Consider the following 25,590-nt stretch of genomic DNA (forward strand, 5'->3'; position numbering starts at 1 on the left):
TATAGAACAAATCAATAGTGTTACTAAGCGAATTTAAGCTTTTTCGGACAAAAAGTTAGTTGAATCTTTGAGTAATGCCATGGAAGAGCGATTGAGCAAGATCGAGGAAGAGATCATTTCCAAGAAATCACGGAAATTCAACAGAGACGCATTTGATTATGAGACGGGACAAATTTACACATTCACGAGGAAATTTGATTATTGGAGACAATTGAAAGTGAAGGAATCAGCAAGCCAAATTCAAAGCACTGCACGAAGGACATCCAATGTAGGCATGAGTGAGAGTTCTGATACAGATTTTGAAGAAACATCAAGAACAAAGTCACACACCACATTACAAGAAGAGTTTGATTTTGTAAGGAAGGATCGGAGAACAAATCACAGACCATGGAGAGGAGGAACTCGAATAAGAGGAAGAGGCAGAGGCAGAAAAGACGAGGGGGCAAAAGAAAACCACAGCGACGAGGGAAGCAAGATGACTCGCAGCAGCAAACGGTACTAACTGACAATAAAACTGTGGTTAATCTATCAGACATACAATTGGACCAGGAGGACAAAGTTAATTTACCGTTAGGCCTTTCGTACTGCCAACCCAGTGATTTTGATTATGTGCAAAGCCGTATAGACTTGTTTCTGTTTATACGTAAATTAAAATTGTCAAAAATCCATCAAGCGAAGTGTAAAAAAGTAACAACACAAGGGGAGTGTACAGAAGAAATCAGTTATAACACACAAAGACTAATCAGTCATAATCTAACAATTGAGGATGTGTCACTAATGAGAGAACTTTGGGAATTGGAAGATAGCACAATGGGTGAAATTAATGAAGAACAGATTTTAGACAGATTGGAATCAGAAGGAATCTGTCTTAACAAAGATGGAGCATCAGGTCTGAAACCAAAGTCAAAAACTGTCCCATCACCCAGTGGAGATATGATTGACCAATTTTCAGAGACTGTGACTAAAGAATTGAAAATTTTGAGAGCCAGAACTTGGAGTGCATTCAACAACAAAAAGGGTGGATATTATAAAACATTAGATAAACTTTCCAATAACCCAGACATTGTAGTAAGAGGCTCCGATAAAGGAGGGAATATAGTGATCTGGTCAACAAAACAATACATGGATGAAGCATACAAACAATTGAATGACAACAAATGTTATAGAAGGATTGACCTTGATCACGTTGAGAGTGTTAAAATACAATTTGATTCAGAATTGATACAATGGCGTGACAAAGGTCTCATCAGTCAACAAGAATACAGTTTTCTGAAAGTAGACTTTCCCAAGTTACCTGTATTTTACCTGATACCGAAGATCCACAAAGATGTACACAAACCCCCTGGGCGACCGATAGTGTCCATTAAAGGAAGTTTGTTTGAAACCGTATCACAATACATAGACAAGTTTTTACAGCCACTAGTTAGAAATCTATCTTCCTATCTGCGAGATAGTGGTGATTTTCTGAGGAGGATTTTTGATGTTGGCTGGGACAATGAATACTTGTTGATGACACTTGATGTTACAGCATTATATACAAGTATCCCACATGAATTGGGAATCCAGGCAGTAGAATATTTTTTGAAAATGAGATCAATCAGTTTTTACCACCATAGCAAAATGCTGAGCCAAATGATAAGATGGTGTCTACAACATAACATGTTTTTCTTCAATAATGAGATATTTGAGCAGGTATGCGGTACAGCAATGGGAACATTCTTTGCTCCAAGTTATGCCAACTTATTCATGGGTTGGTGGGAAGAACAGATACTTAACAACTTCCCGCTAGATAAATGGAATGATAACATCGTTCTGTGGCTCAGATATATCGATGATATTTTCATAATTTGGAAGGGTGATCGAGGTACTGCTAGCAATTTTATCAAAGAAATAAATATTAATCATTGTAATTTGAAATTCACGGGGAAAATTGACAACCATGAGATTGAATTCTTAGACATCAGAGTATTCATTGAAAATAACAAAATTGAGACAACATTGTTTAGGAAAGCCACAGCAGGGAACAGCATCCTGCATGCTAAAAGTCACCATCCTCAACCTCTGAAGAATAACATTCCTTTTGGAGAATTTTTGAGAGCCAAGAGAATTTGCAGTAAAGAAAGTGATTATTTAAAAGTACAAGACAACATGATTGACAGATTAAAACAGAGAGGATACTCCAGTGAGTTATTACAACACAGTGCAGTTAGAGTCAAATCCAGGTCCAGAGATCAGTTGCTATTTGCTTCAGAACAAAGCAGTAAAGGTGGAAAGAAAAATAGCAATACACATGATGATACTGCTAATGTTAGATACATAACCACGTTTAATAGGGCTCATGAATCCATGAGAAAGATTTTACAGAAACATTGGCACATGCTAAAAAGTGATCCTGTGATAGGCACTAATTTGAAAAATAGGCCTACAATAACATATAGAAAAGGGACGTCAATGAGAAATGTCCTTGTGAAAAGCGATGTGAGACAGGGGAAGACTATGCAAAGTAGCTGGCTTCAATCGCAAAATGGATTTTTTAAATGTGCCAAATGTAAAGCATGTAAAAATGGTGAAAACATTAAGAGTATCCAGCAAGGAGACAGAACTATTCACACCATAAAAGGCAGATACGACTGCAGGAGTGAATATGTCATTTACATTTTAAAATGCAGTTGTCCCAAGATATATGTTGGTAGTACTAAACTCCAAGTGCACAAAAGAATACTCCAACATTTGAGGGCGATAACCAACAAAGACGATTCATACCCTGTTGCTAGACATGTACATGAGTTCCATGCAGGACGAATGGAAAGTATCAAATATAGTGTAATTGACGGAATAAAAAAAGATGTACGTGGAGGGGACAGGGAGAAAAACCTGAGAAAGTTGGAATCCAGATATATTTTGACACTTGATTCTAGAAAGCCAGTAGGATTAAACTCTAGTGAAGAATTATATATTCATTTGAACTAAGTGGGTTCCTTATTCAGTATATTCTTTCATTTAGGCCTTTTTAGTCACATGTTCTGTCTGTTGATACACACAATTTTTTTTCTGCATGAGACATATGGTACCATTCATAAAAATTAAAAATTAAAAATTAACAATTAATAATATTTTCTTTACTGTCGTGAAAACAATGGTACCATAATATTCCACAGGTTTAAGTACATAGTTATTGCTATTGTGTTATATCATGGTCGTTGCAGTATTTATATGTGTTTCCAACATGTTTAACGATTCTTCTAAGATATTTCCATGGTCACATAGTATAGTATAACTTTGTTTTTGTTGTTGGTAAATCGTTGATTAAGGTATGCAATTAATCTTTGAATTATGCTTTGTTCATAACTAGTATGAGAGTTTCAATTCAATTTCTTTTTGTTATCTTTGCCTACATATTTGCTTCTATTTACTACTTAGATTAGATTCGTTTTTGGATAAGAACAAGGTTTTCATAGACATAACATGTAAAATAGGAGGTAAAATTCATAGGCATTTATTTATATATGCATTTATACATGTTTTTGCAATTAGGCGTAATGATGGATGTTGTGAATATTATATGTTTAACTATCAGTATTTTTGCTACTTTGTTGCTTTAAGAAATGCACTTGTATTTAAATGGGGCAAAAATGGCGGCCCACACAGGTTGAGAAAGGCGGAGACGCCGAAACGCGTTCCTGTTTGTTTGTATTAAACCTTAGATCTGCACATTCACGGAGTGCCGGTTGCCTTATTAAAAAATAAGGTTGTGTTTATATATATATATATATATATATATATATATATATTTATAAATATATATATATAGAGGGAGAGAGAGAGAAAGAGAGAGAGAGAGGGAGATCTGTATATATATATATATATATATATATAATAATATGTGTATATATATATATATATAGATATGTATATATATATATATATACAGTATATATATATATATATATATATGTACATATGTGAGTGTGTGTTTGTGTGTGTACATATATAAATATATATATATATATATATATATATATATATATATATATATATATATATATATATATATATATATATATCATACGTCTGCAAATTAGTATGTAGCACCCACTCAGGCAAGGGTACGATAATCAGGGAAAGATTATATTTTCCTTCAAGACGCATTTTGGCCGTTGCTGTGAGCAAGGCCATTGGTAAGCCCGAAACGCGTCATAAAGGAAAATAAAATCTTTCCCTGATTATCGTATCCTTGCCTGAGTGGGTGCTACATACTAATTTGTGAACTTATGATTTTTAGACCAGTGTGCTCGTCTGTCCAGGCAGGCCACCCCTCTTTGGGAGCAGTGGTCTACACCGAGCAGAACTGTGTGTATATATATATATGTATATGTTGATTCTGCTGTAATCACTTTTTAAATCATAGCTTCTGTTTTTGACTGGGGTGCATTTTTGTTTCAATTGCTTTAACATGGCAGATAAACATGAGTGGTTTAGGTAAAAGTATTCTGCTGAAGGGAAGTGTTGCTGCCATCTACTTCTTAAATTTTATTTTTTCAGTTAACTCAATGGGATCTCTGATGGCCCAAGTATTATCGCTTCAGGCCTCAGCTGTGAAATGCTTTCTCAGGATTCATTTCTAATGTGGCAGCCGTAGACCCTACAGCTGTAGCTAAATTTCAAACATCTACATGTAATCCAGCACAACATTCAACATGTCATGGCAGTATGATTTGTGATATTGCTCTTCTAAGAATTTGTTCCGACACACTGTCTTTGACTTATTAGAGTCTTTTTACAAAGTGATTTTGGATCCCCAGACCAAATACACCAAAATATGGCAAATGTATTCAAAATGTCATTACTGACAAAAACCTGATGATACGTTCAGGGAAGTTGTGCTTATATGCCTTGGAGGTGCATACAGCCCATACTATTTCAAACCTCTCATAATAGGCTCCGACAATGCATTCAGATAAAGCAATTGTTCACAGATGGGCAACAGACTAAAAAATACTTAATCAAAATTATTGTTATTTTGTTAAAACCCTTCATGTACAAAGACCTTGTTAATACTGGAGGAATTGATGCTGATGCACACAGCAATACATTCACATATAAGAACGAAGTTGCCTCACAACTATTAGATTCCCTTGTCGTGAACTCTCCATCAACCCGGGTACAAAGGTACATGTTCAGGTAGGCTCTGAGGCCTGAGATTACTGAATGACAGGTCACAAACTGGGTGGTGTGTAGCTGGCAGACAAATGTGTAAACAGAAAACTTAGATAAAATCCCACAGATAGATGCAGCAACACCACAATGGTCCCAAGAGCTTGGCCCAATAAAGCACACATGGCCAGAGGGGTGCATGCCCAAGAACACAATAAAATTAGATGGCACATGTAGTTAGGAACACTTTGAACATTAGAGCACAGCATGCACAGCTACACGCAGCAATCATGCGCTCCTCACCCGGACAGCTGGACACATACTCACTGGCCCACATTGTTTCCACACAAGGTCGAGGCCCACCTGCATTTGTTGTCAGGACCCTATTTATGACACCATGACAACTGTTCACATTCGTCACCCCGAAGAAAATGTTGTAAATGTTTTATTGTACCCAAAGAAATGTATATAACACCATGCAGAAGCCATGCATTTTGAGACTGTCCTCAGACCCCGGTTCTGTAACTGTTCTCCTGACCATAATGTTTAATTAAACAAACTGTTCCTGGTTTGCCAGATGCCTCTTGGTTTTTGTTTCTTTAATGTAAATTCACATTCAAGCAACAGTCTCCACATAAACTCTATGTGAATTATTATAGCTAATCACTACATACTCGTGGAATTAACAGTCAAAAGCTCACCTCTCAGGTACACCTTCCCTCTGTAACTTCTGAGTCTCTATAAAAAATAGATTCTAGACCAAAATGTTCCATTATCCATCCTAACAAAACAAACCTAAGAATTAAATAAATTTGTGTAGGAAAGTACCATCTTCCTTGGCATGCTACCCCCATTTTTACCTGTACGGCAGTATGTTTTTGCCTGTCTCACTGGGATCCTGCTGGTCAGGACCCCAGTGCTCATAGTTTATGGCCTAATGTGTGTGTCTGTATAGTGCTTGAAAACTGTGTCACTGAGACCCTGCTAATCAGAACCTCAGTGCCTATGCTCTGTCTGCTTTTAAATTTGTCACTGTTGGCTAGTGACTTCATTTACCTATTTCAATTAGCACACTGGACCTCCCTTATAAGTCCCTAGTATATGGTACCTAGGTACCCAGGGCATTGGGGTTCCAAGAGATCCTTATGGGCTGCAGCTTTTCTTTTGCCAGCCATAAGTAGCTCAGACATGCACACACTATTTCACAGCCATTTTTTACTGCACTTAAGTAACTTATAAGTCACCTTTATGTCTAACCTTCACTTGCTGAAGGTTCGGTGCAAAGTTACTAAGTGTGAGGGCACCCTTGCACTAGCAACGGTGCCACCACATACTTCAGGGCCATTTCCCGGTACTTTGTGAGTGCGGGGACGTCATTACACGCGTGCACTACATATAGGTCAATACCTATATGTAGCTTCACAATGGTAACTCCGAATATGGCTATGTAAGATGTCTAAGATCATGGAATTGTCCCCCCACACCAAATCTGGTATTGGGGAGCAATTTCCAGCATTCTGGGGGCTCCACTATGGACTCCTAATACTGCCAAACCAGCTATCTGAGGCTTGCACTTCAGCTACAGCTGCTGCCATCTCACAGACAGGGTTCTGCCCTCCTGGGGTCTGAGCAGCTCAGTCCCCCCAGGAAGGCAGAACAAAGCATTTCCTCTGAGAGCAGGGTGTTACACCCTCTCCCTTTGGAAATAGGTGTTACAGGCTGGGGAGGGGTAGCCTCCCCCAGCCTCTGGAAATGCTTTGAAGGGCACAGATGGTGCCCTCCTTGCATAAGCCAGTCTACACCGGTTCAGGGACCCCTTGTCCCCTGCTCTGGCGCAAAACTGGACAAAGGAAAGGGGAGTGACCACTCCCCTGTCCATCAGAGTTCCTCCAGTGTGTCCCAGAATTCAGGCATCTTGCTTTTCAAGGTGTGGGGTCACTCTAGAGGGCTCTGAGTGGCTGGTGCTAGCAGGTGATGTCAGAGACCCCTCCTGATAGGTCCTTACCTGATAAGGTAGCCAATCCCCCTCTCAGGGCTTTTTAGGGTCTCTCCTGTTGGTTCTCTTCGGATTCTACTGGCAAGTTTCCAGCAGGAATCCTCTGCAACTACTGCTTCATCCTCTGACCTCGTATCAACCGCAGCCTGCTCCAGGAACCGCTGTAACAGCAACAAAGTATCCACAAGGGATAGTTTTCTTCTGCAACTTCAGCTCCAGCCAGCAACTGCAACAGTTTCCACAGTGGGCACGCTCTGAGGACTCCCTGTCTTCATCCTGCACCAGAAGGACCGAAGAAATTTTCCATGAGGTGACGGAGCCACTCCCCTGCTCACGCAGGCACCTTCCAAGTTGACGAACGGTACTCCTGGACTCCTCTCACAGTGACGAGTATGCTCTTAGACTCACAGAGGGTGGACCCCATCAACACAGACTGCCCTAAAGGTCCTGCTGATGCAATTTGGAGCAGGTAAGACCTTGCCTTTCCTAAGAGTGACAGTACCCCTCTGCAGTGCATCTTCTTCACCTCCTGAGGCCTCTGTGCACTATTTTCAAAATTCCTTCATGCACAGCCTGGCCCAGGTCCCCAGCACTGTATCCTGCCATGCTCAACTCGCTGAGTTGACCTCCGACAGTGTGGGACCCTTCTTTGTAGTGCTGCACCAACGTGTTTTGCACCTCCTTTGTCCCCGTGTCCTGGGACTCCCGTCAGTGCTCCTGGCATCCTGAGGGCTCTCTAAAGTTCTGAAAGCCCCCTCTTCCTCCTCACACAGAGTGGAGGCCCCAAAGTCCCTCCTGGGTTCAGCGCCATTTTGACGCAAAACGCACATTTGTCGTAACTAAGGCTTGTTGGCGACTTCCAACACAAAATCACTTCTGCATCCATCTTCATGTCATGGGACATCTTTTGCGTCATGCAGGAACCCACTGGCATCTTCTTAGGGTGCATTCCTGTAGTCTTTGTCCAACCGGGTACTCTTCTTTTGCACCCTCTTCTGGGTGGGCAGGGGCTTCTGTCCTTCCTGGAACTTCTTTTGACTTCTGGACTTGGTCCCTTTCTTTTGCAGGTCTTCAGGTCCATGAATCCAGCAGTTGTTGTTTGCAGACTTGGTTGGTTACTGCAATAATCCATATCACAAGGTTTAGTGTGTCCTAAGGAAACTTGCAGTACTTTACTCCTGCTTTTCTGGGCTCTGGGGTGTGGTAATTTACTTACCTTTAATGTATTCTTACTCTCCCAGCATTTCTGCACGCACTACACTTGTCTAGGGGATAATTTGTGATTCGCAATCAACTTTCTTAGTATATAGTTTGTGTTGCCCCTAGACCTATTTTCTCTCATTGCATTCTATAGCATTTCTTATTGTTTGCACTATCTTATGTCTAATTACTTATCTTATTTTGGTGTCTAGTGTATATATTGGGTATAATACTTACCTCCAGAAGGAATATTGCCTCTAAGATATTTTTGGTACTGCGTCACAAAAATAAACTACCTTTATTTTTGGTAACACTGAGTATTGTCTTTACTTGTGTATCATCACTGTGTAACTATAAGTGGCGTTGCATAAGCTTTGCATGTCTCCTAGTTCAGCCTAAGCTGCTCTGCTATAGCTACTTCTAGCAGCCTAAGCTGCTAGAACAGTACTACTTCACTAATAAGGGATAACTGGACCTTGTATAAGGGGTAAGTACCCAAGGTACCCACTATAAACCAGACTAGCCTGCTAAAAATTGTCCGCAGGCTAGCAATGCAGTACAAAATTGTTACATCAAAGAACGTTTTCCTAATTCAAGTTAGATCAAACTTTTTAATGTTCTTAATTGCCACAGTTAGTAAGTGCTAAACTACATTTCCCTTAGTGTTTGTCCAGTCTAATAAAGAAAGTGTTCAATAAATTAAAGCATTCCCACGTGAAATGAAACATCATTATTTCAATCAAGCAGAACTTGTTTGTTGACTATGGTTCTCTTACCTATTTTAAAATCAAGTAAAGCGCTAGTTTAAAAAAGTATGGATCTATTAGACAACCATTAGAGTCAATAATAAGCCTGGGTGAAATGTTAATTACAACTGAGTAATCAGAGTAATTTCAGTAATTTTTAATTATTTTTCTGATATGAAATTACAAAAAATTACACCTTTATGCCCTTTCACGTAATTATATGTAATGTGGCACAACAATTCTACTGCAGAAGCAAAAGAGCAATGAGTTTAGGAAGTGCAAGAGGATGCCACGGCTCATCTTCTGTTGCATTCAGAGATATTTTCATAGCACAAAATGCACCCCCTGGGTCATTTTGGACATGAAAGTGGATTTTTAGGTAGGAAAGTAGTGTCAAATGCTGGGTTACACTAAAGTATTTCTGTGTAATCATGGATAATTTTGCTCTACTTGCGCATAATTATGCTAGATCAAATTACATAAATTATGACCACTGCATCTAATAACTGGATCGTAAATCCAGCAAATCATTGATATGACAGCAACAGTGGGTAACAAAACTTGTTAACCACTGTTGCTACATCACAAAGGAATTACAGGCTGCTCTGACTGGCCTTTCTGAGAGTCTGTCAGAACAGCACTGGGAGGTCGGGAATGCAGCTTCAAGAGGAGAGCGAAGTGAAGGCATAGAGAGATGTATTGGTGGCAGGAAGCAAGATATTTGTTATTTTTCATTCGACACAGGGAGGAGGAGTCCATGTTATGTTTGGCTCCCCCTTTACTTCTCTGCCTCTACATAGCTGTTGAAATCAGGGGTAGGCGACATTGGGGCCGTACATAACATAGCACTATAGATAGGTAATATGTGAATTATAGGGGTGTGTTTCACATAGGGTTTCTGAATGACACCATAGAGAATCTGAGCTGCACCCTCGTCTATTTCATGACATTCTAAAAGAAAAGAATCCATGTAATTCACTGTTATCCATCTGTAATTCATTATATTAACAATGTCAATCAATAATTGGTTCCAGTTCTCCTTTGCTCATCCATCATGAGTGTTTCAAAGAAAACAGCTTTAGTGTAATGACAGAGAAAACAGTCATAGAATGCCACTCTTCACACAGCGTCCTTCGTAGATTCTCCTTGACAGGTAAATCCTTTTTGTATTGTTTTGTCCTACCTGCATCTATATGTCTTCTGGGACATTGTGACTACATCTTTGGAAATGTGCCAATAACCCATATTCATTAAGTTTTACCAAATTTCTATGTTATTGGTTTGCCCAAGATTCTTTTCAGAAGTTGATGCTTCCCCACAGTAGCAGAGCCTAACTCTAGTAGTTATGTCTAATCTAAATGCAGACTTTCTTACTTGTCCTGAGTTAAGCAAATCTTAAAGGATTGGCGATATAAACACCTATTATGCTACATATTACTCCAGATTCTGCCTGTGTAGTAATCTCTTCCCTAATACTAGAAATCTTGGTGATTAACATTGGATGACCTTCAGTGAAGTGGTTGCTATATCTGATGTTTGATTTCTAGTACAAATATCACCCTCTGTCAAAGGTGTTTCATCTTTCATTCTATTTTTCACATACAGCATGGGACTTATTGACATTTCAAAAGATACATACAGTACTCCAAGTTTTTTTAAAGTCTGTTGTTAGTAGTAGGAAGGGATACCTTTAATCACCATATTAAAAGTGACAGTTGTCCCGCCCCGGAAATTACGTCATATCCGGTGGCTGGGACTTCCGGTGTCCCAGAAAGCCCTCCCCGGAAGTGACGTGCATGGGGGTGTCACATGGTTTGTGAACACGTGTTGTTGGCTGGTAGAGCCACCCTTTTTTTTTTTTTTTTGAAATGCTGCATATAAGGAGCTGGTTAGAACCGGCTGTCAAACCGCAAACCAGGGCTGAATCAGTTTGCCAAGGCGCTATGAAGAGATACAATCCGATCGCCAGAAAAGCCGTCTCCTCAGGGGCCCTGAACACTATTGGTAGATATTACCGGACCCTCGCCCCTCGTACGATGGATGAGAATGCACAACAGGGTGTCCCAGACACCCGGGATACCGATGTTACAGGTTTTCAAGAGGAACTTTGCCATCGGCTTGAAAAGCTTGACCTCAAGGATGTGTCGCCCTTGATATCCCCTATTAAGGGGTCCGGCAGTGACAGCGATGTCTCGAAAGATGGATTAAGCGGGGCATCTAACGTCGTAGACATTGAAGTTGAAGAATGTGTACCACCCCCGAATTCGCCCGTCTATGAAGACATGGGCTTCCAGGAGGACCCCGAGGCAGAGGCCTTTATTTTACAACCATCAGGTGTGAGTTCAGGCGCTGTTTCTGTCCCAATGGACCTCTGCGACTCCCAAGATTTCAGAGGAGCCGCTGAGTGTGAAGCGAATGCTGAGGTTAGTAAAGACATTTTTTATTTTATTTTTTTATGCCTGTATACTCTAATGTCATACTTTTAACTAATAATGTGTCTTGTGCTTTCTGTTTGAACCCTAGAACATAACAGAAGAAAGAGAGCCTCTAGAAGGGTCAGCTCCAAAGGTTAACACCGTAAATTTTTTCTGCTTATGCTGTTCCAGACAGTCTGAAAGTATTACAAGCCAGAACAAAGAGCCTCGTAAGAAATGTGTTTGCACCTACACTAGCCACGATCTTGAAAAGGAAGCTCCGGGCGTCCCCTGTGACACCATATGGCCGGTTAAAGGCTTTGCAGCGGCCGTTGTGAACGCGTGTGTTAAAAGGGATTATTATGACCTTTGCTACGGGCATAAAATTAATGACCCTCAACAGGAGGCTCACGAATGTCTATACGATGCATACACTGCAAGAACAATTCGTCACGTTTGTAACTGGATAGACACTTATCGGGTATATAAGCTGTTAAGGGTTGTGTATGGGCTGTCTGCTGTGAAGAAAAGTGTCCACTGTGACATGATGAAGGTCTTGGCTGCGGCTGTCCTTGAGATCCGATACGCTGCAGAGCCATGCTCAAAACTCGACCGCATGCACGGGTTGTGTCCCCCCTTTGACAAACGTATGGTAGAACGGGTTATAGAAAGACGAATGTGTGACATTTATTATAAAAACAGAAGAATGTTGTCTTTAGCCCCTCGAAAACTGTTTTAAATAAATAAATAAAGAAATAAATAAAAAATAAATTAAAAAAAAAAAAAAAAAAAAAAAAAAAAGTAGACCATAAATATGTTACTTAACGCTCCATACTTACTCACTTTTAGGAGGGGATTCCGGGTATCGAGGTGCAAGATGTCTATGAGTTACAACCGGGCTACATCTGTATCGGGAGATTGATTTTTGTGCTGGTTAAAGAAAGAATAGCTGAAATACAGCCTGTGACTCTGCGATGTCTGAACATTTCGGAACCTTCTGCCTTGTTGCAATGTAACTGCCATGAGTGTATCGCCAAGTGGTGTATCAATGGCCGGCTAAACGCATCTGTTAAATGCTGGGCCTTGGACAAAGACCACAAGCGCAAGTTAAGACTTTCACCTGAGACGGGGGTGCATGAGGCTTTGGAGAACATGACTGTAGATTATCTCACAAATAAAGGTTCTGCATTGTCCTATCTAGAACTGTATGAACTGTTGAATTATATCAGTATCCTGAGCGTTCAGAGTTATAGACGTGGGGAACGGGAAGTCATGTCTAGAGCTATTGAGAGTATAGCTATAAAAATATCAATGTTTGTGTCGCTTAGGGTTTGTAAAGGAACATGCTCTGAGTAACATGTGTAGTGGATGTTGTACTATGTATACGTTTGTAAAAAAAAGCCACATTGGATCCGGGTTTTGACATTTATAAGCTATGTAGCACTAAATGTCAAATACACGCTAGTTGTATACCCCAGCCGCACATGTATGTTTTTTATGTTTAATAAAATGACCTTACACAAAACAGGTGTCTTTCATTTCGGGGTGTTGATGTGAGACAGCATGACGGATGCTGATTTAAGGAAGCTTTATTACGATAAACAGGGGGTTGGAAGTTTCGGAGGCTCCGAAGCTCTATTTAGAAGGGCTCGAGCTGAAAATGAATCTGTAAAACGTGCCAGTGTGAAGACTTGGTTAGCTGGGGAAGAGGCTTATTCGCTGCACAAACCTGCCAGGAGGCGCTTTAAGAGGCGGGCCACCGTTGTTAACGCACAGCTCGATTATCAGTGGCAGGCCGACATAATCAGTCTTCAAGATCTAGCAAAACATAACGATGGCGCCATGTATATATTAACCGTCATAGACGTCTTGTCCAAATACGCATATGCAGAGGCGTTAAACGATAAAAGTGGTACCAGCGTTACAGCTGCTTTTAAAGACATCTTCGCTAGCGGGCGTGTGCCCCAGAAACTACAAACAGACGCCGGAAAGGAATTTTTAAACAAACATTTCCAAAAATTATTAGACCTGCACGCTGTTCAACATTTTGTAACGCACACAGAGGTAAAGGCTGCTGTTGTAGAGCGTTTTAACCGTACTTTAAAGTCGAAGATGTGGCGATATTTCACCGCCAACAACACCTACAGATACGTGGATGTTCTAAAGGCTTTTATAGATGTTTATAACGCCACCTACCACAGGACAATCAAAATGGCCCCTGTTAAGGTAACAAGGGATAATTCGTTAATGGTGTGGAGAACGGTGTACGGTAGGCGTCTCACACAGAAGGTCAATAAACCGGATTTAAAAGAAGGGGCTCATGTCAGGGTTTCAAAGTTGAAGGGGGTCTTCACCAAAGGCTACCAACAAACATTCAGCGATGAGATATTCATAGTGGAAAGTGTGCAGCTTAAAGAAGGGGTATATATTTACAGGTTAAAGGACTACGCTGGGGAAGAGGTATCGGGTGTCTTTTACACAGAAGAGTTACAAGAGGTGCCCTACGACCCGAACAGGGTGTACAGGGTTGAAAAGGTTCTGAAAAGAAAAGGGAGCGGAGCCCGGCGACAGGCGTTGGTCAAATGGCACGGGTGGCCCGAGAAATTTAACAGTTGGGTTCTGGCCAGCTCGTTGCACGGTGTGTGAGGTATAGCTGTAAACGCTATGATGGAGAACTCCCCTTTTTATATCACGCTGCCATCCAACGCTTCGAAGGACATGTTCCCAGACAATCAGATTTCGAGTTATACGGTGAAACTTGCAAAGCCAGTGGATTTGAAAGGCCCGTGGGAGGTGGCACTAACGGAAATACAGTACCCTAGAACTTGGAATACCTTTACAAAGGCCGATGTTAAATTTCATATAAAGCGACCTCAGGATGCACTGACCTATAACTTGTCTTTCCCGCACGGCTATTACCCTACCGTCGCAACGGTGGTCGATGCCATCAACAAGTCTATAGCCAGCACTGAAGCGTATGCTAATATATATCTGGTATTGGATCACGTTAGAAGAAAGGTGGTTCTTAAAGCCCCAGAGTTCAGTACAGTGTTTAAATGTAGTGGTAAATTACAAAGGGTTTTAGGGACCGTACAGCATCACCAAAGGCAGATGGATCCAGACCCTACATGCCCCGATATTAACGGCGGTTTTTATACACTCTACGTTTATAGCGACATTGTAGAGCCGCAGAGGGTCGGGGATAGTTATTCCCCTTTGTTGAGGTGGGTCCCGGTGCAGGGTGAAAATAACGCAATGGTTAATATACAACATCACAAACTCGACTATGTTGCAATTTCTAAAAACCATTTTGACACTATAACCATCATGGTGTACAACGATCAGTCGGAGCCGGTCGCCTTTAAATACGGGAAAGTTATTGTTAAGCTTCATTTAAGGCCACGGCGCGAAGGTGACTATTAGACAGCTGCAATGGTCACCATGAAAACCTACGGGGATCCCTCGATGTACAGGGACTATTATAGAGTTCAGGCCGGGTATGGCGGTCCCCAACCCTACTTTCAAGGGGCTCCGGTTATGTATGGGGCGGGATTGGGGGGTTTCTTCCGAAGCATGTTTAGACGTGCCATGCCCTTTTTGAGAAGAGGGTTCGAAATTGCAAAACCTCATGTTAAAGCGGCAGCTACAAACATAGCCCAGGACGTTGTGGGCAGTGTAACGTCTGCGGTAGCAGAGCGCATGAATAGACAGCCCCAAGAAGGAGCGGGGTTGCTGTATAAAGCGCATGGTTTTGTTAAAAGGAAGCGAAGGGCATCGCTGCGTAGGGGGCCGCCAAGGCCCTATAAGAAGCGCCGGACTACTTCAAAAGGCCCTCACAAAAGAAGAGTCATAAGACGGAAGAGATCAACCAAGAAGAAGAGAACTCGTTCTAGTGCGAATATTTTTTAAAACATCGATCATGGCCTTCGTACACTGTGCATCGGGTGAATGCGCCAAATCTGAGTTAGATCTGTTTTCTCTCAAACCCACACAGACAAGCATTGAAAACAGTTTTTTCATGGAAGTGTCACCGATGGCCGCTCTGACACCCCTTGCACCGATAGAGTTTTATGTGTCGGGATCCACGGATATGTACCTTGATCTCAACAATACTCTCCTGCACCTCGTCTGTAAAATAACCAAAGCGAACGGTGACAACATCGAGGATGATGCTAGAGTGATCCCTATAGCCTATCCCATCGCAACAATGTTTAATCAAGTGGACATTAACCTAGGCGATCGCCTCGTCACACAGAGTGATAACATGTATGCCTACAGGGCCTACTTAGAGAGTATTCTAAATTATAGTCGTGATGCGCTGGACACACATCTTTCAGCGGGGCTCTTCTACCGAGATACCGAAGCGCATTTGGAGAACACAGCTTTGGACGGAGACAACGAGGGTTTTAAAAAAAGAGCCAGCTTCGTCGCCGGCAGTAGGCAGTTTGACCTCCTGGGGCGCGTACATTCAGACCTTTTCTTCCAAGACAAACTGTTAGTCAACGGTATTGATCTTAAGATCAAACTCAATCGTAACAAGGACTCTTTCTGTCTCATCAGCGGTGATGCAGAGCAGTATAAACTGGTTATATTGTCAGCGAGCCTGTTTGTAAAGAGAGTGAAAGTGTCCCCAAGTGTCAGACTAGCCCATGCTGAAGCTTTACAATTATCGAACGCCAAGTATGCCATTGAAAGAGTTGCTCTGAAGATATTCAGCATCCCCGCCGGAACCCGATTAACGCAGCAGCAGAATCTATTTCTGGGGCAGTTACCGAAACTCATCATCATAGGGTTTGTGGACAATACCGCTTTTAGTGGCGCCTACAACTCAAACCCTTTCAACTTCAAACACTATGATATCAACTATGCCGCTCTGGTTCACGAGGGTGCTGTGATCCCCGCAAAACCTTTCACGCCGAATTTTGGAACATCAAATTTTGTCCGGGAATATCTAGGGCTGGTCTCGATAACGGGGAAACAGCTGCGGGACTCAGGAGTAGTTGTTTCAAGGGAAGGGTATGCTGCAGGCTACACGCTGTTTGCGTTCGACCTGACGCCGGACATGGAAGATGGCGACCATTACAACCTGATCAAAAACGGAAATCTAAAAGCGGAAATACGTTTTACACAGGCACTGGCGGCCAATGTGAACATGGTTGTGTTCTCTGTATTCGACAGTGTTATTCATATCAACCACGCCCGTCAGCTCATGTTTGACTACCATTGAAAAAGTGTAAAATAAAAATTAAATTTTTTTTTTATTTTTTAAAAAAAATATATAAAATGGACACTACTGAGATACGTGACTTCTTAAGTAGACATAAATATGCTAAGAAATACTTTCTAGGGGTATACCCTAGCGATGGACTACCTGAAAAGATAGGTCCGGAAAGGCCCCGTACCCTCGTCTTTAACACCGATCCCCATTACAAGGGTGGGGCACATTGGGCGGCACTGTTTCTGGATGTGGACAAGGTTATAGTGTTTGATAGTTTAGCTGAATTCCCTAAGCATAGTATTTATACAAAGCCGATATTCAAATATGTAAAAAAAGCATCACCCACTGTTGTGTATAATAAACTGCGGGTACTGGATCCTATGGCCATCACATGTGGGGAACATTGTATATACTTTATTAGTAAAATGTCTGAAGGTATAACGTTTAGAAATTTTTTAAATCTATACTCAGATGATTTAGTAAACAACGATGATGTTGTTATGAAATATGTGAATGAAAACTACAGGACAATGTCACACGTTGTTAAAACAGACTCGGGTCTCTGTCAAAAGTGTAAGGTCTTGTAAAGCTGTTATTTGTACTTGTGAGTGTCTAAAATAAAAAAACATCTTAAACAAGCTTTCATCCTAGGCATTTTTTTTTAATCCGTACTGTGTACATTTTCAAACCATTCATAAATAAAAAGATGGCATACTCCGGCTGAAAATTTAAAAGTGTTTATTACAAGCATGTTTCAACACGAACATTTACATGGTTAAACATATAAAATGAAGCACATTTTTTCGAACCGTAAAAACTTTTAACAAAAAAAACTATACATGTGTGCAAAATTAGATCGGTAGCCATGTGTTCATTTTGAATAGTCTCTTTTTAGGCCCCATAGGAAGATCAGCACGGTCCCGAGCGGGTGTTAGTTGTGGAAAGAAAGGCGATGTCGATATAGCGGGGCTCCTTGTAAAAATAGCGGGGGCCGGGTCTTTTAAACTTTCAAGCTTACGGCGATTCTCGGCATTTCCGATGATCGTGGAGGGAATGTTGAGTTCCGCAGCTGCATTTAGGAACTGTTCCCAGCCTCTAGGAGCTTCTCGTGTTGTTAGGGTTTTACCGTGTGTGAGACCCCGGACCAGATCATACATATGGGAACCAGCAACCGGCTGCCCTTTGTAAACGAATTCACCCCGGGCGTTCCAAGTGGTCAAATCTTTAGTAGTACTCATTTTACTGAGTAACATTTGCGCAGCCCCTCTATATTTCTGACTGATATTTTTTAAAAGGTCTAAGACAAAGGCATCAGTTGTGGGTGTGGGACCTATGTCATGAGCCTGCGTAGAGGGTCCAGGCGGCTGTTCAGCATCTGGGGTGTACAGCGTCAGTTTGGTTTTTTCAGAGGTGAGTTGCTTGTAGTATTGTAGAAAGTTTTGAAGGGCTCCTGAGTAAAGCCCTGCCTTGTCGTGGGGTTTTAAATCAGTCCGGTTCAAAATGGCTTTGATTTCCGCATCGAGACGATGTGTTTCGTTTTTGCGTATGTCCCAGACGTCCGTGTTAGAAGGGGACAGATGATCCACCTGTTGCCGGGGCACGAGGTACATTTTGTGGGCGTGCTCCATCAGGATCTCGACAGTAGCCCTGTGATTAGGGGTATAGCTATACCTAACAATGACCCTATAAAGCCTCCTGACTGTTTGAACAGTTTTCTTTTGGAAAGGAGTGAAGCCCTCTTATTGCTGAGCTTCTTAATAATGTGGCGTTTCTTCTTCAGAACCCGGAACTGGCGCGTTGATATAGGGACATTACCTTTTAGGGTGTTTAGGGCTATTTCTGAAATGGCGGCCACTAAATCATCCGTGGCAGCGCAGAGGATGGCTTTTCTTCTCGCGGGGCTGGCCGTGATCAACATTTTTAGAAGTCCTAAATTACGTCGTAACCGAGCCGACATTGTGGGGACCTTATATTACAAGGTTTAGAGTGTAAATGTTATAAGCAGCTTTTTACTTGTTCTTTTTATAGTTTTTGGACACTGTTTTAGGCGTGTAGGCGACTGGGAAGTCCGGGGGTATTATGCCTGATCGTAGTCTGTAGTCTTCAAAAGTGTTGGGTTTCAAATCCACCAGTAAGTAGCCGTGGGGTTTTGCTGTAGCATCGTTAAAGGCATCCATGAAAAACTGGGTGTTGCCGGGGTACATTTGTTTAGCTATAATTGAGATTTGAAGTTTGTCTCTAGGGTTTTTAAATAAGACCAGGTATGAGGCGTTGAGAGTTATGGACCGGCTGCTCTTGCCCTTGTAAAACAGGTTCTGCACTATATAGCATATGCTCAGATTGCGGTGGTGTGAATATTGCGTAAAAGCCCGCTCAAGCTCGGGGTGGTCCCCTCCTTCACGCATGAGGTCATCCACCACGACCATGTTTACAAGGTGTTTTGGTAGCAAGTCATCGTCGTTGAGATTATCGGGGATACCCTCTATAAATCGAATGTGGGGAAATTTTAGGGTGAGCTCAGTGTAAAGATCCTGCCAGCATGAATAAAGCCACACGATGTTGTTAGGGGTCTGAGATAAAACACCGGGAGCGTTTTCTAACAGTTTCTTTATAAAAAAACTTTTACCGCTATTGGAGGGCCCCGCTAAAACGCAGGAGAATGGGTGCTGCAGTCTGGTGTCCATATCTGGGCGATGTTCAAACCTCTAATGGCTTTTAGTAACCGTAAGGCAGTGTTTTGTAGTCCGTTGTGAGGACCCGTTTGTCAAACACTACTCTTAAGGTTTTAAACATAGGCTGTGTTGTAATTTCCCATTTTTTCTTGGACCTGACTATGCTCGGATGGTTTACAACAATGGCTTTGCTATTTTTGTGATCGCTCGATGCAGAGTATTCGTGCACCAGGCCCTTCAGACTGTCAAAGTTTATTTTAATCGTATTGTTGACGTTTAAAGTGATACCTTTGACTTTCATGCAAACCTTGTTGCTTGAGGTCTTATAACTGTACGTCTTAGGGCCTGATGAGGTAAATTCCTGTATATACTCCCCCTTTTCGAGCTCGCTGGTCAAATCCCCTAGATAATCACCCAGCGGAGGATCTTCATCACCCTCTTTACTCACAAAGATAACAGAGTCTGTGTCATGGTACAAACACCGTTCCTGAAGCTGGTCCAACAACCTGTAAAGCTCTAACCTGGCGTGAGCGGTTGTGAAGCATGCTATAAAGATGTTTATATTGTTACACGTTGTGGGGTACTCTTTGGCGTATTTCCAGCATAGAACGGCCGTCTCGTCGTCAATAAATTCACAACTGGATACGTCATAAACAGGTGTGAATATGTACTTAAAAAGCTCATCCGGATCTGTGACGATGGATGTGTTTGACAAATTGGTCCGCTGTGCGAACTTTCCCCACAAGGAGTTGAGACAGAGCTTAGCTAACTGCCGGCGGGCGGGGTTAACCTTAATGAACGCAGGTCTCAGTTTAATACCCTCGCGCGCTTTGTAATCAGCGATATACTTTTTCTTTGAGGGCTCATCGACACACCATTCTGGATACCCCGAGGCCTCCTGCTTGTCTCTAAGAAACAAGTTTATGTACTCAGAAAAGAGCTGTGTTGTTGATTTTACCAAGCCGATACCCTTTCTCTAGGGCCGTCTGCACCTCAATGGTACACCACGTCCCTTCCAGCAGCCTCTGCTCATCACTATGCCGACATTCGCTAAGCTGTTTACTTTCAGCGCAGGTACGGCATAGGGGGAACATTAGCTTACCGTCGACTCTATAAGGGAGCACCGGAAAGTAAAGTTTCCGCGGAGGGTGAATCTGACACTTAATGATTCCAAAGTACTCTTTGAGAGGTTTAAAGTTCCTGCATACAATTGTAGGGTGGCCCACAGGGTACAACTTCACCTTGTTCACAAATGGATACAGACTAGTGAAGTCGTAGTAATGTATTTTCTCACCAGGGCCAGCTACACGGTACAATTGAATGGCGTTTGTACGGCCGCCGAATAAGGCGTCACGGGGCTCCAGCGGTGAAGGTAGCTGCTGGCTCTTAATAAAAGTGCTCAGTGCGCCATCTTTCGATAGCTCAGTTACCCAATCATGTTCCCAGAGAGTTCTCAGAACAAACCCACAACTCTCAATATACTGCGCCTTTGCCAGAGTCCGGCGGTACAGATGTTCAAACGTGGTGCCCTGCAGTCTATTAAATTCATGGGGTTTGTAACACTGAGGGCAACCATGGTAAAAACACCCGTTGAACTCAAAGGCCGTTGGAACACCGTTAATTAATGCATACCCGTCTAGATAGTAGCGGCCTAGACGGTATTCGCCGCCCTGCAAAGCGTGCTGAATGAAGATGCTCTCATTCACAGAGACGTACATGAGCCACTGAATAGAAGGTGTGGAGTAACGTTTCTGCTTGCCGTTATAGAGGTCAGGTGGTATTAAGGCGATAGTTTCAGACCTTAAAAACATGTGTTTATAAATAGACATGCACATTGAAGCCAGAGTAATGTTTTGAAATGGGTCCAGGTATACAGTTATTTTTTTTTCACGCTCGCACGGATCTGTTTCAATAAACACGACCCGCTTCGTCATAGCCACCACAACATCTCTGAATAGGTTGCATGCTTTTCGCAATATCATAACGTCCGCCTGACAGTATGCTCTCAATTCAGTTTGGAAATGAAACCGTTTTTCACGGTTTTCATCGTACCACTGTAGAAAACTCTCTTTTTCAGAGGGCATCATATAATCGCAACCATAACTGTCGGGCGGAGGCATAGGCCCGAAGTAATTCTGATTAGCCCATGTGTTAAAAAAGTGTGGGAAATAACCTTTACAGCCTTCAAACCCAAAGGCTTTTGGCAGTTTGCTCAACTTCATGGGCAGAAAATTCAAGGTGTCTATGAACCTAATGTCAAAAGGCACAACCTTAAGCAGCATTAGTTTGGAACCTTGGGTTATGAGACTAACGGGAAGCTTTTCATGTATCAGGTCCCTGATAATGAAAAAAGAATCATATGCTTTGGAGTTGTGAGCCAGAAATGTATAATCCTGGTATCGGGGTTGCATAAATGTGAGGAGGAAATCATTCACGCAAGCCCGACCTTCAAACTCCCAGCTCCCATCACCGGTTAGATGGTGGGCGTAAATATAGTTTGGTTGGTGCACCCCCGTCTCTTGCGTACACTCTATGTCAAATACGATATAGTCTTCTGTTTTTTTCTGGTAGTGACTTCTGAGCATGTAACACTCATGGGTTGTTCCGGCTATAAAAGGAGCTGTACACCTAGGGCACTGCATACCTTCACATTTGTGATCGACAGGTTTATAACGGCCGCAAGTCCCACAGTCGGCTTTAAGAACACATTGGGCGAGGCCTATGTGCGTGTTTAAGCAGTCTTGCGACCGACAAAACAGCTTGCACGTTGGACAGTTCACTTTCAGAGCATTGTCATTGACACAACCGTCCCTCTGACACATTTTACAGTGTAATTCACACTGGTGTTTGGTCCGGTTGTTGTATATGTGATCGCAATGCTCACACACATACTTGGCGCCTAGAAAACCCTTCAGGTTCAAGACACCGTAAAAGTGGTTTTCATGGTATAGCACATACACGGTCTTGTTTTTCACACCTTCATTGGTAGTGAAGTACTTCAAAGAACCTGCATGGTATAGAACTTTAACCGTCACGGCAAAGTGATTCTCAAAAAGTCCCAGATCCCCAAAACCGACCATTTTGTCAGTCGGTATGTGAAGCGCCTCATGTGCTGCTACAGCCATCGCCATAATGACGGCGTCTGGGGTAGAGCGGTCCATCAATAAGCCTGCAATGCTTGCGGCCAGACACATGTTGGTAGCTCCGGTATTAAAATCGAGCAACCATCGTGATTTCTTGTCAATGATTTTACTGTACATAACGCTCTTTAAGGCTCTGGAAGCACCCCCCTCGCGCCCCCTAACAACGAGGGAGATGATTCTAAAGGACCCGTACGCCAGTAATTCAGCCTTGCTCTGTAAAAGTTTAGATAGGTTTTCTAAAAACGTTACAGCGTCAAACACATCCCGAGATGACCGTCTGGTGAACAGGGGACTATTGAGACCCTGTCCCTGAAAACGCATCTGAAAGAAATCATTAGGACCCACATCGTGTAACAATCGTTCGATCAGCGTTTGCACAGCCTGATGTATAGCTATGATGCCATGATCTGAGGAGTGTAGGCGATCTAGGTTAACGAACCTAAACTCCTCATAGTGTTCTGTAGCGTTAAACCGCTCTACAACACGACTATACCGTCTCACACTTTCCATAAAAACTGGTTCTGAAGCCTCAGTTTGAGAATTACTGGTTGTTGGAGAGCTCCCAGGGGTGTGGTTAGATGTAGGTGTGTTTTTAGACCTTCTGGTAACGCAGAGTCTGGCTTTCTTTAACTTTTTTATTACCAGCTTGCGTTTTCTAGAGCTACCAAGCCACTCTGGCTTCTTATGGGCCCATCTGGTTTTTGGTAAACGACCCCCGCCGATCTGAACAATGTCTGGCTTGTTTACAAATGGTGACACTGACACTACACCGACTTCGGACGGGGCTCCTCCAGACTGCTTAAGGCTGAGACGGCTCGGACCGCCACCCCCAGACGGCCTGTAAAGACCAGCAGCACCTCCTAACTCTATATTTTGAGGTCTTATGGGTGCAGGGCTTGGGGGTTGACATGACCTCTGACTATTGAGTGCTCGTAAAACTCTTAGAGCTCTACTAAGCAGGTGCTGGGGCTTCTTTTCATATTTAGACCTATGGCCCCCTGTACTGGTAAATGTAGTTCTAACATTCCCCGGGTATGTACGCTCACCTAGTCATGACGGGATGTTACCCATGGCCACAATTGTTGAAGCGCAAGTTTGGGCCATTGTGTTTCTACACCGAGCCATCAGCTGTTTTAAAGCCTTTATGCTAGCTCTGGATGCCCCTCTATTACCGTCGTTCTTACATAGTTTTAAAGTTTTTAGATGGAGTTGGCATTTTAACTGTCTGAACGAATGATGGATTTCTTTAACGTAGTTGTCTAGAACTCTAGCCCGGCTTGAAAGGTTTGTTTCAAGGCCAGTACTTGTGACACTAGAGGGGTGATTGCCAACTCCCTGAGCATCCCCAGATATAGGACAGCGGCCGTTGTTATCACCCCCAATCACGGCTGAGGGATCAGAGCGGGACGTAAAAACAGGATTCCAGTGTGAACATCCAGGAGTTTGAGAGCCCTGATCATCGCTCGAGGGTGTTCCAAAACTCTGATTTTGCGTTCCGCTACACCCTATACTGCTGTCGGGGTATATTGGTGATGATGGTGAAGACCATTGCGCACGGGCACTTGGCGCAGGACTGGTGGGGTCGTATGCCCCCGGGGGTGTATCGGGGGACATCAGACATGGGGATGCCGGGGCTTCAGAACTTTGGGTAGTACCAGCTAGAGCCTTAAGAAGCTCTATACAGTGGGAGTAGGGATCCTCTGCAGGGTGATCATTTTCCATGGAGGGGTCACATAACACAGCGGGGATAGTTGTACACCCTGGAGAGGTTAGGTCGAGGCCAGACACGCCGGTATTAGAACTCTGGACCCTAGGGGGAGCCGGTTGTACCTCAACAAAATTTTTAAAAGACAGGTCTAGAGGCCCAGATTGTTGCTCAGGGTTCTGGAACTTCTTCCTACGATTCTTTAAGGACAGCCGATTTATTTTAGGGTTGCTGCACTGTTTTGGGGACCCTCCAGAGGCTTCACAAGGTGCAATCAGTTGGGCGCTTGGCGTTGTAAGAACGATAATGTCCGGATGGTCACACCCCAAACCCTGGATAGTTGTTGCAGAAGTGCCCGCTGTACTAGGTATTCCCTTTATGATGGATGATGTGGTGTCGTTATGAGTTGTACCTGGTCCAGGAGCGACGGATGTGGAGATGTTGCAGGGCGGGTCTCGGTGCTCGGGTTGGCTCACGAGTACCGATGACTTTGTGGGGTTTTGAACAGTCCCAGTGTAGACCTTTAAAGATGACATCCGCGGCTTAGACTGAGGGCAGGCGTCTCCGGAGCTCTGGTGTGATGATTCTAGGACGTAAAGATAGCAAAATATAGATTAGGGCTAGTTAGAGCGGCTATACCTATGGGTCGGAAAGACGTTTAGACACACGCTGCACTGTATACACCAAACTCTACATTTTCTTAAACTCACCATGGTTTTTCCGGCTTGAGGGTCCCTTCTTAATGGGCGGGCCGTCCTTAGAACCAGGGGACTTCCTTTTGCGGGGCTGCTTTTTAAGCTTTCCATCCATATCCCGGCTCGCTTCATCCATAGGAGCCCCTCGGGATAAAAAACATAAAAAAATAATGTTACACATACAATATAATACATAGACTATACGAACTCACTGAGATGACCAAATATAGGTCTGATTGTTAGACCCTGTTAGGTTTTCAATGGGGGTACAAAAAGACCCCTAATATATACCTGCAGAAACGTTATCCTGTGACAAGGTGCTTGACCCCTCTTGAACATGGAGGATTTGTTGGAGAGAGGCAATCGCGCACCTGAGTTCTGCATCATAACCTATGCAAACACATGGGTGCCCATTAGAAGTAAAATAAAAAAAATAACATTCCTGACAACGTCGTTCAGAACGACCAAGGTCCTGTAACTCACCTTGCTGCACGGTCTCCATTTGCACAGGGGGTTCCCCAGACTCTTGACAGTCCTGTGTACAAGAGAGACAGATTTACCTTTAAACATACCACAATTCATCTTCTACGTCCGAACCCTTCATAAAAGCACAACAAGGGTAGGACAAAAAGAAAAAAAAAAAAAAA

At 42.8% G+C, this 25,590-nt stretch overlaps 1 protein-coding gene across 1 annotated transcript; it reads right to left on the reverse strand.

Annotated features, from left to right (window-relative positions):
- Window positions 1-570: 570 nt before the first annotated feature.
- Window positions 571-25,580, reverse strand: LOC138265143 (uncharacterized). The gene is made up of 5 exons (XM_069212688.1): window positions 25,427-25,580; window positions 25,235-25,333; window positions 24,959-25,087; window positions 24,134-24,834; window positions 571-633 (listed from the first exon to the last, which is right to left on the reverse strand). Exons 1-5 carry the CDS (start codon window positions 25,443-25,445, stop codon window positions 571-573), a joined length of 1,011 nt encoding a protein of 336 aa, XP_069068789.1. The 5' UTR covers window positions 25,446-25,580.
- Between the last annotated feature and the right edge of the window lie 10 nt (window positions 25,581-25,590).

This window comes from Pleurodeles waltl, chromosome 11, assembly GCF_031143425.1.
Source record: "Pleurodeles waltl isolate 20211129_DDA chromosome 11, aPleWal1.hap1.20221129, whole genome shotgun sequence".
NCBI classification, from domain to species: domain Eukaryota; kingdom Metazoa; phylum Chordata; class Amphibia; order Caudata; family Salamandridae; genus Pleurodeles; species Pleurodeles waltl.

Bases quoted from the DNA above. Each gene is read 5' to 3' on its own strand.
- LOC138265143 (XM_069212688.1), bottom strand. The intron at 25,088-25,234 runs GTATATATTAGG...TTTTATCCCGAG, and splicing joins ACAGGATAACGTTTCTGCAG to GGGCTCCTATGGATGAAGCG. The intron at 24,835-24,958 runs GTGAGTTTAAGA...TTTACGTCCTAG, and splicing joins CTCAAGCCGGAAAAACCATG to AATCATCACACCAGAGCTCC.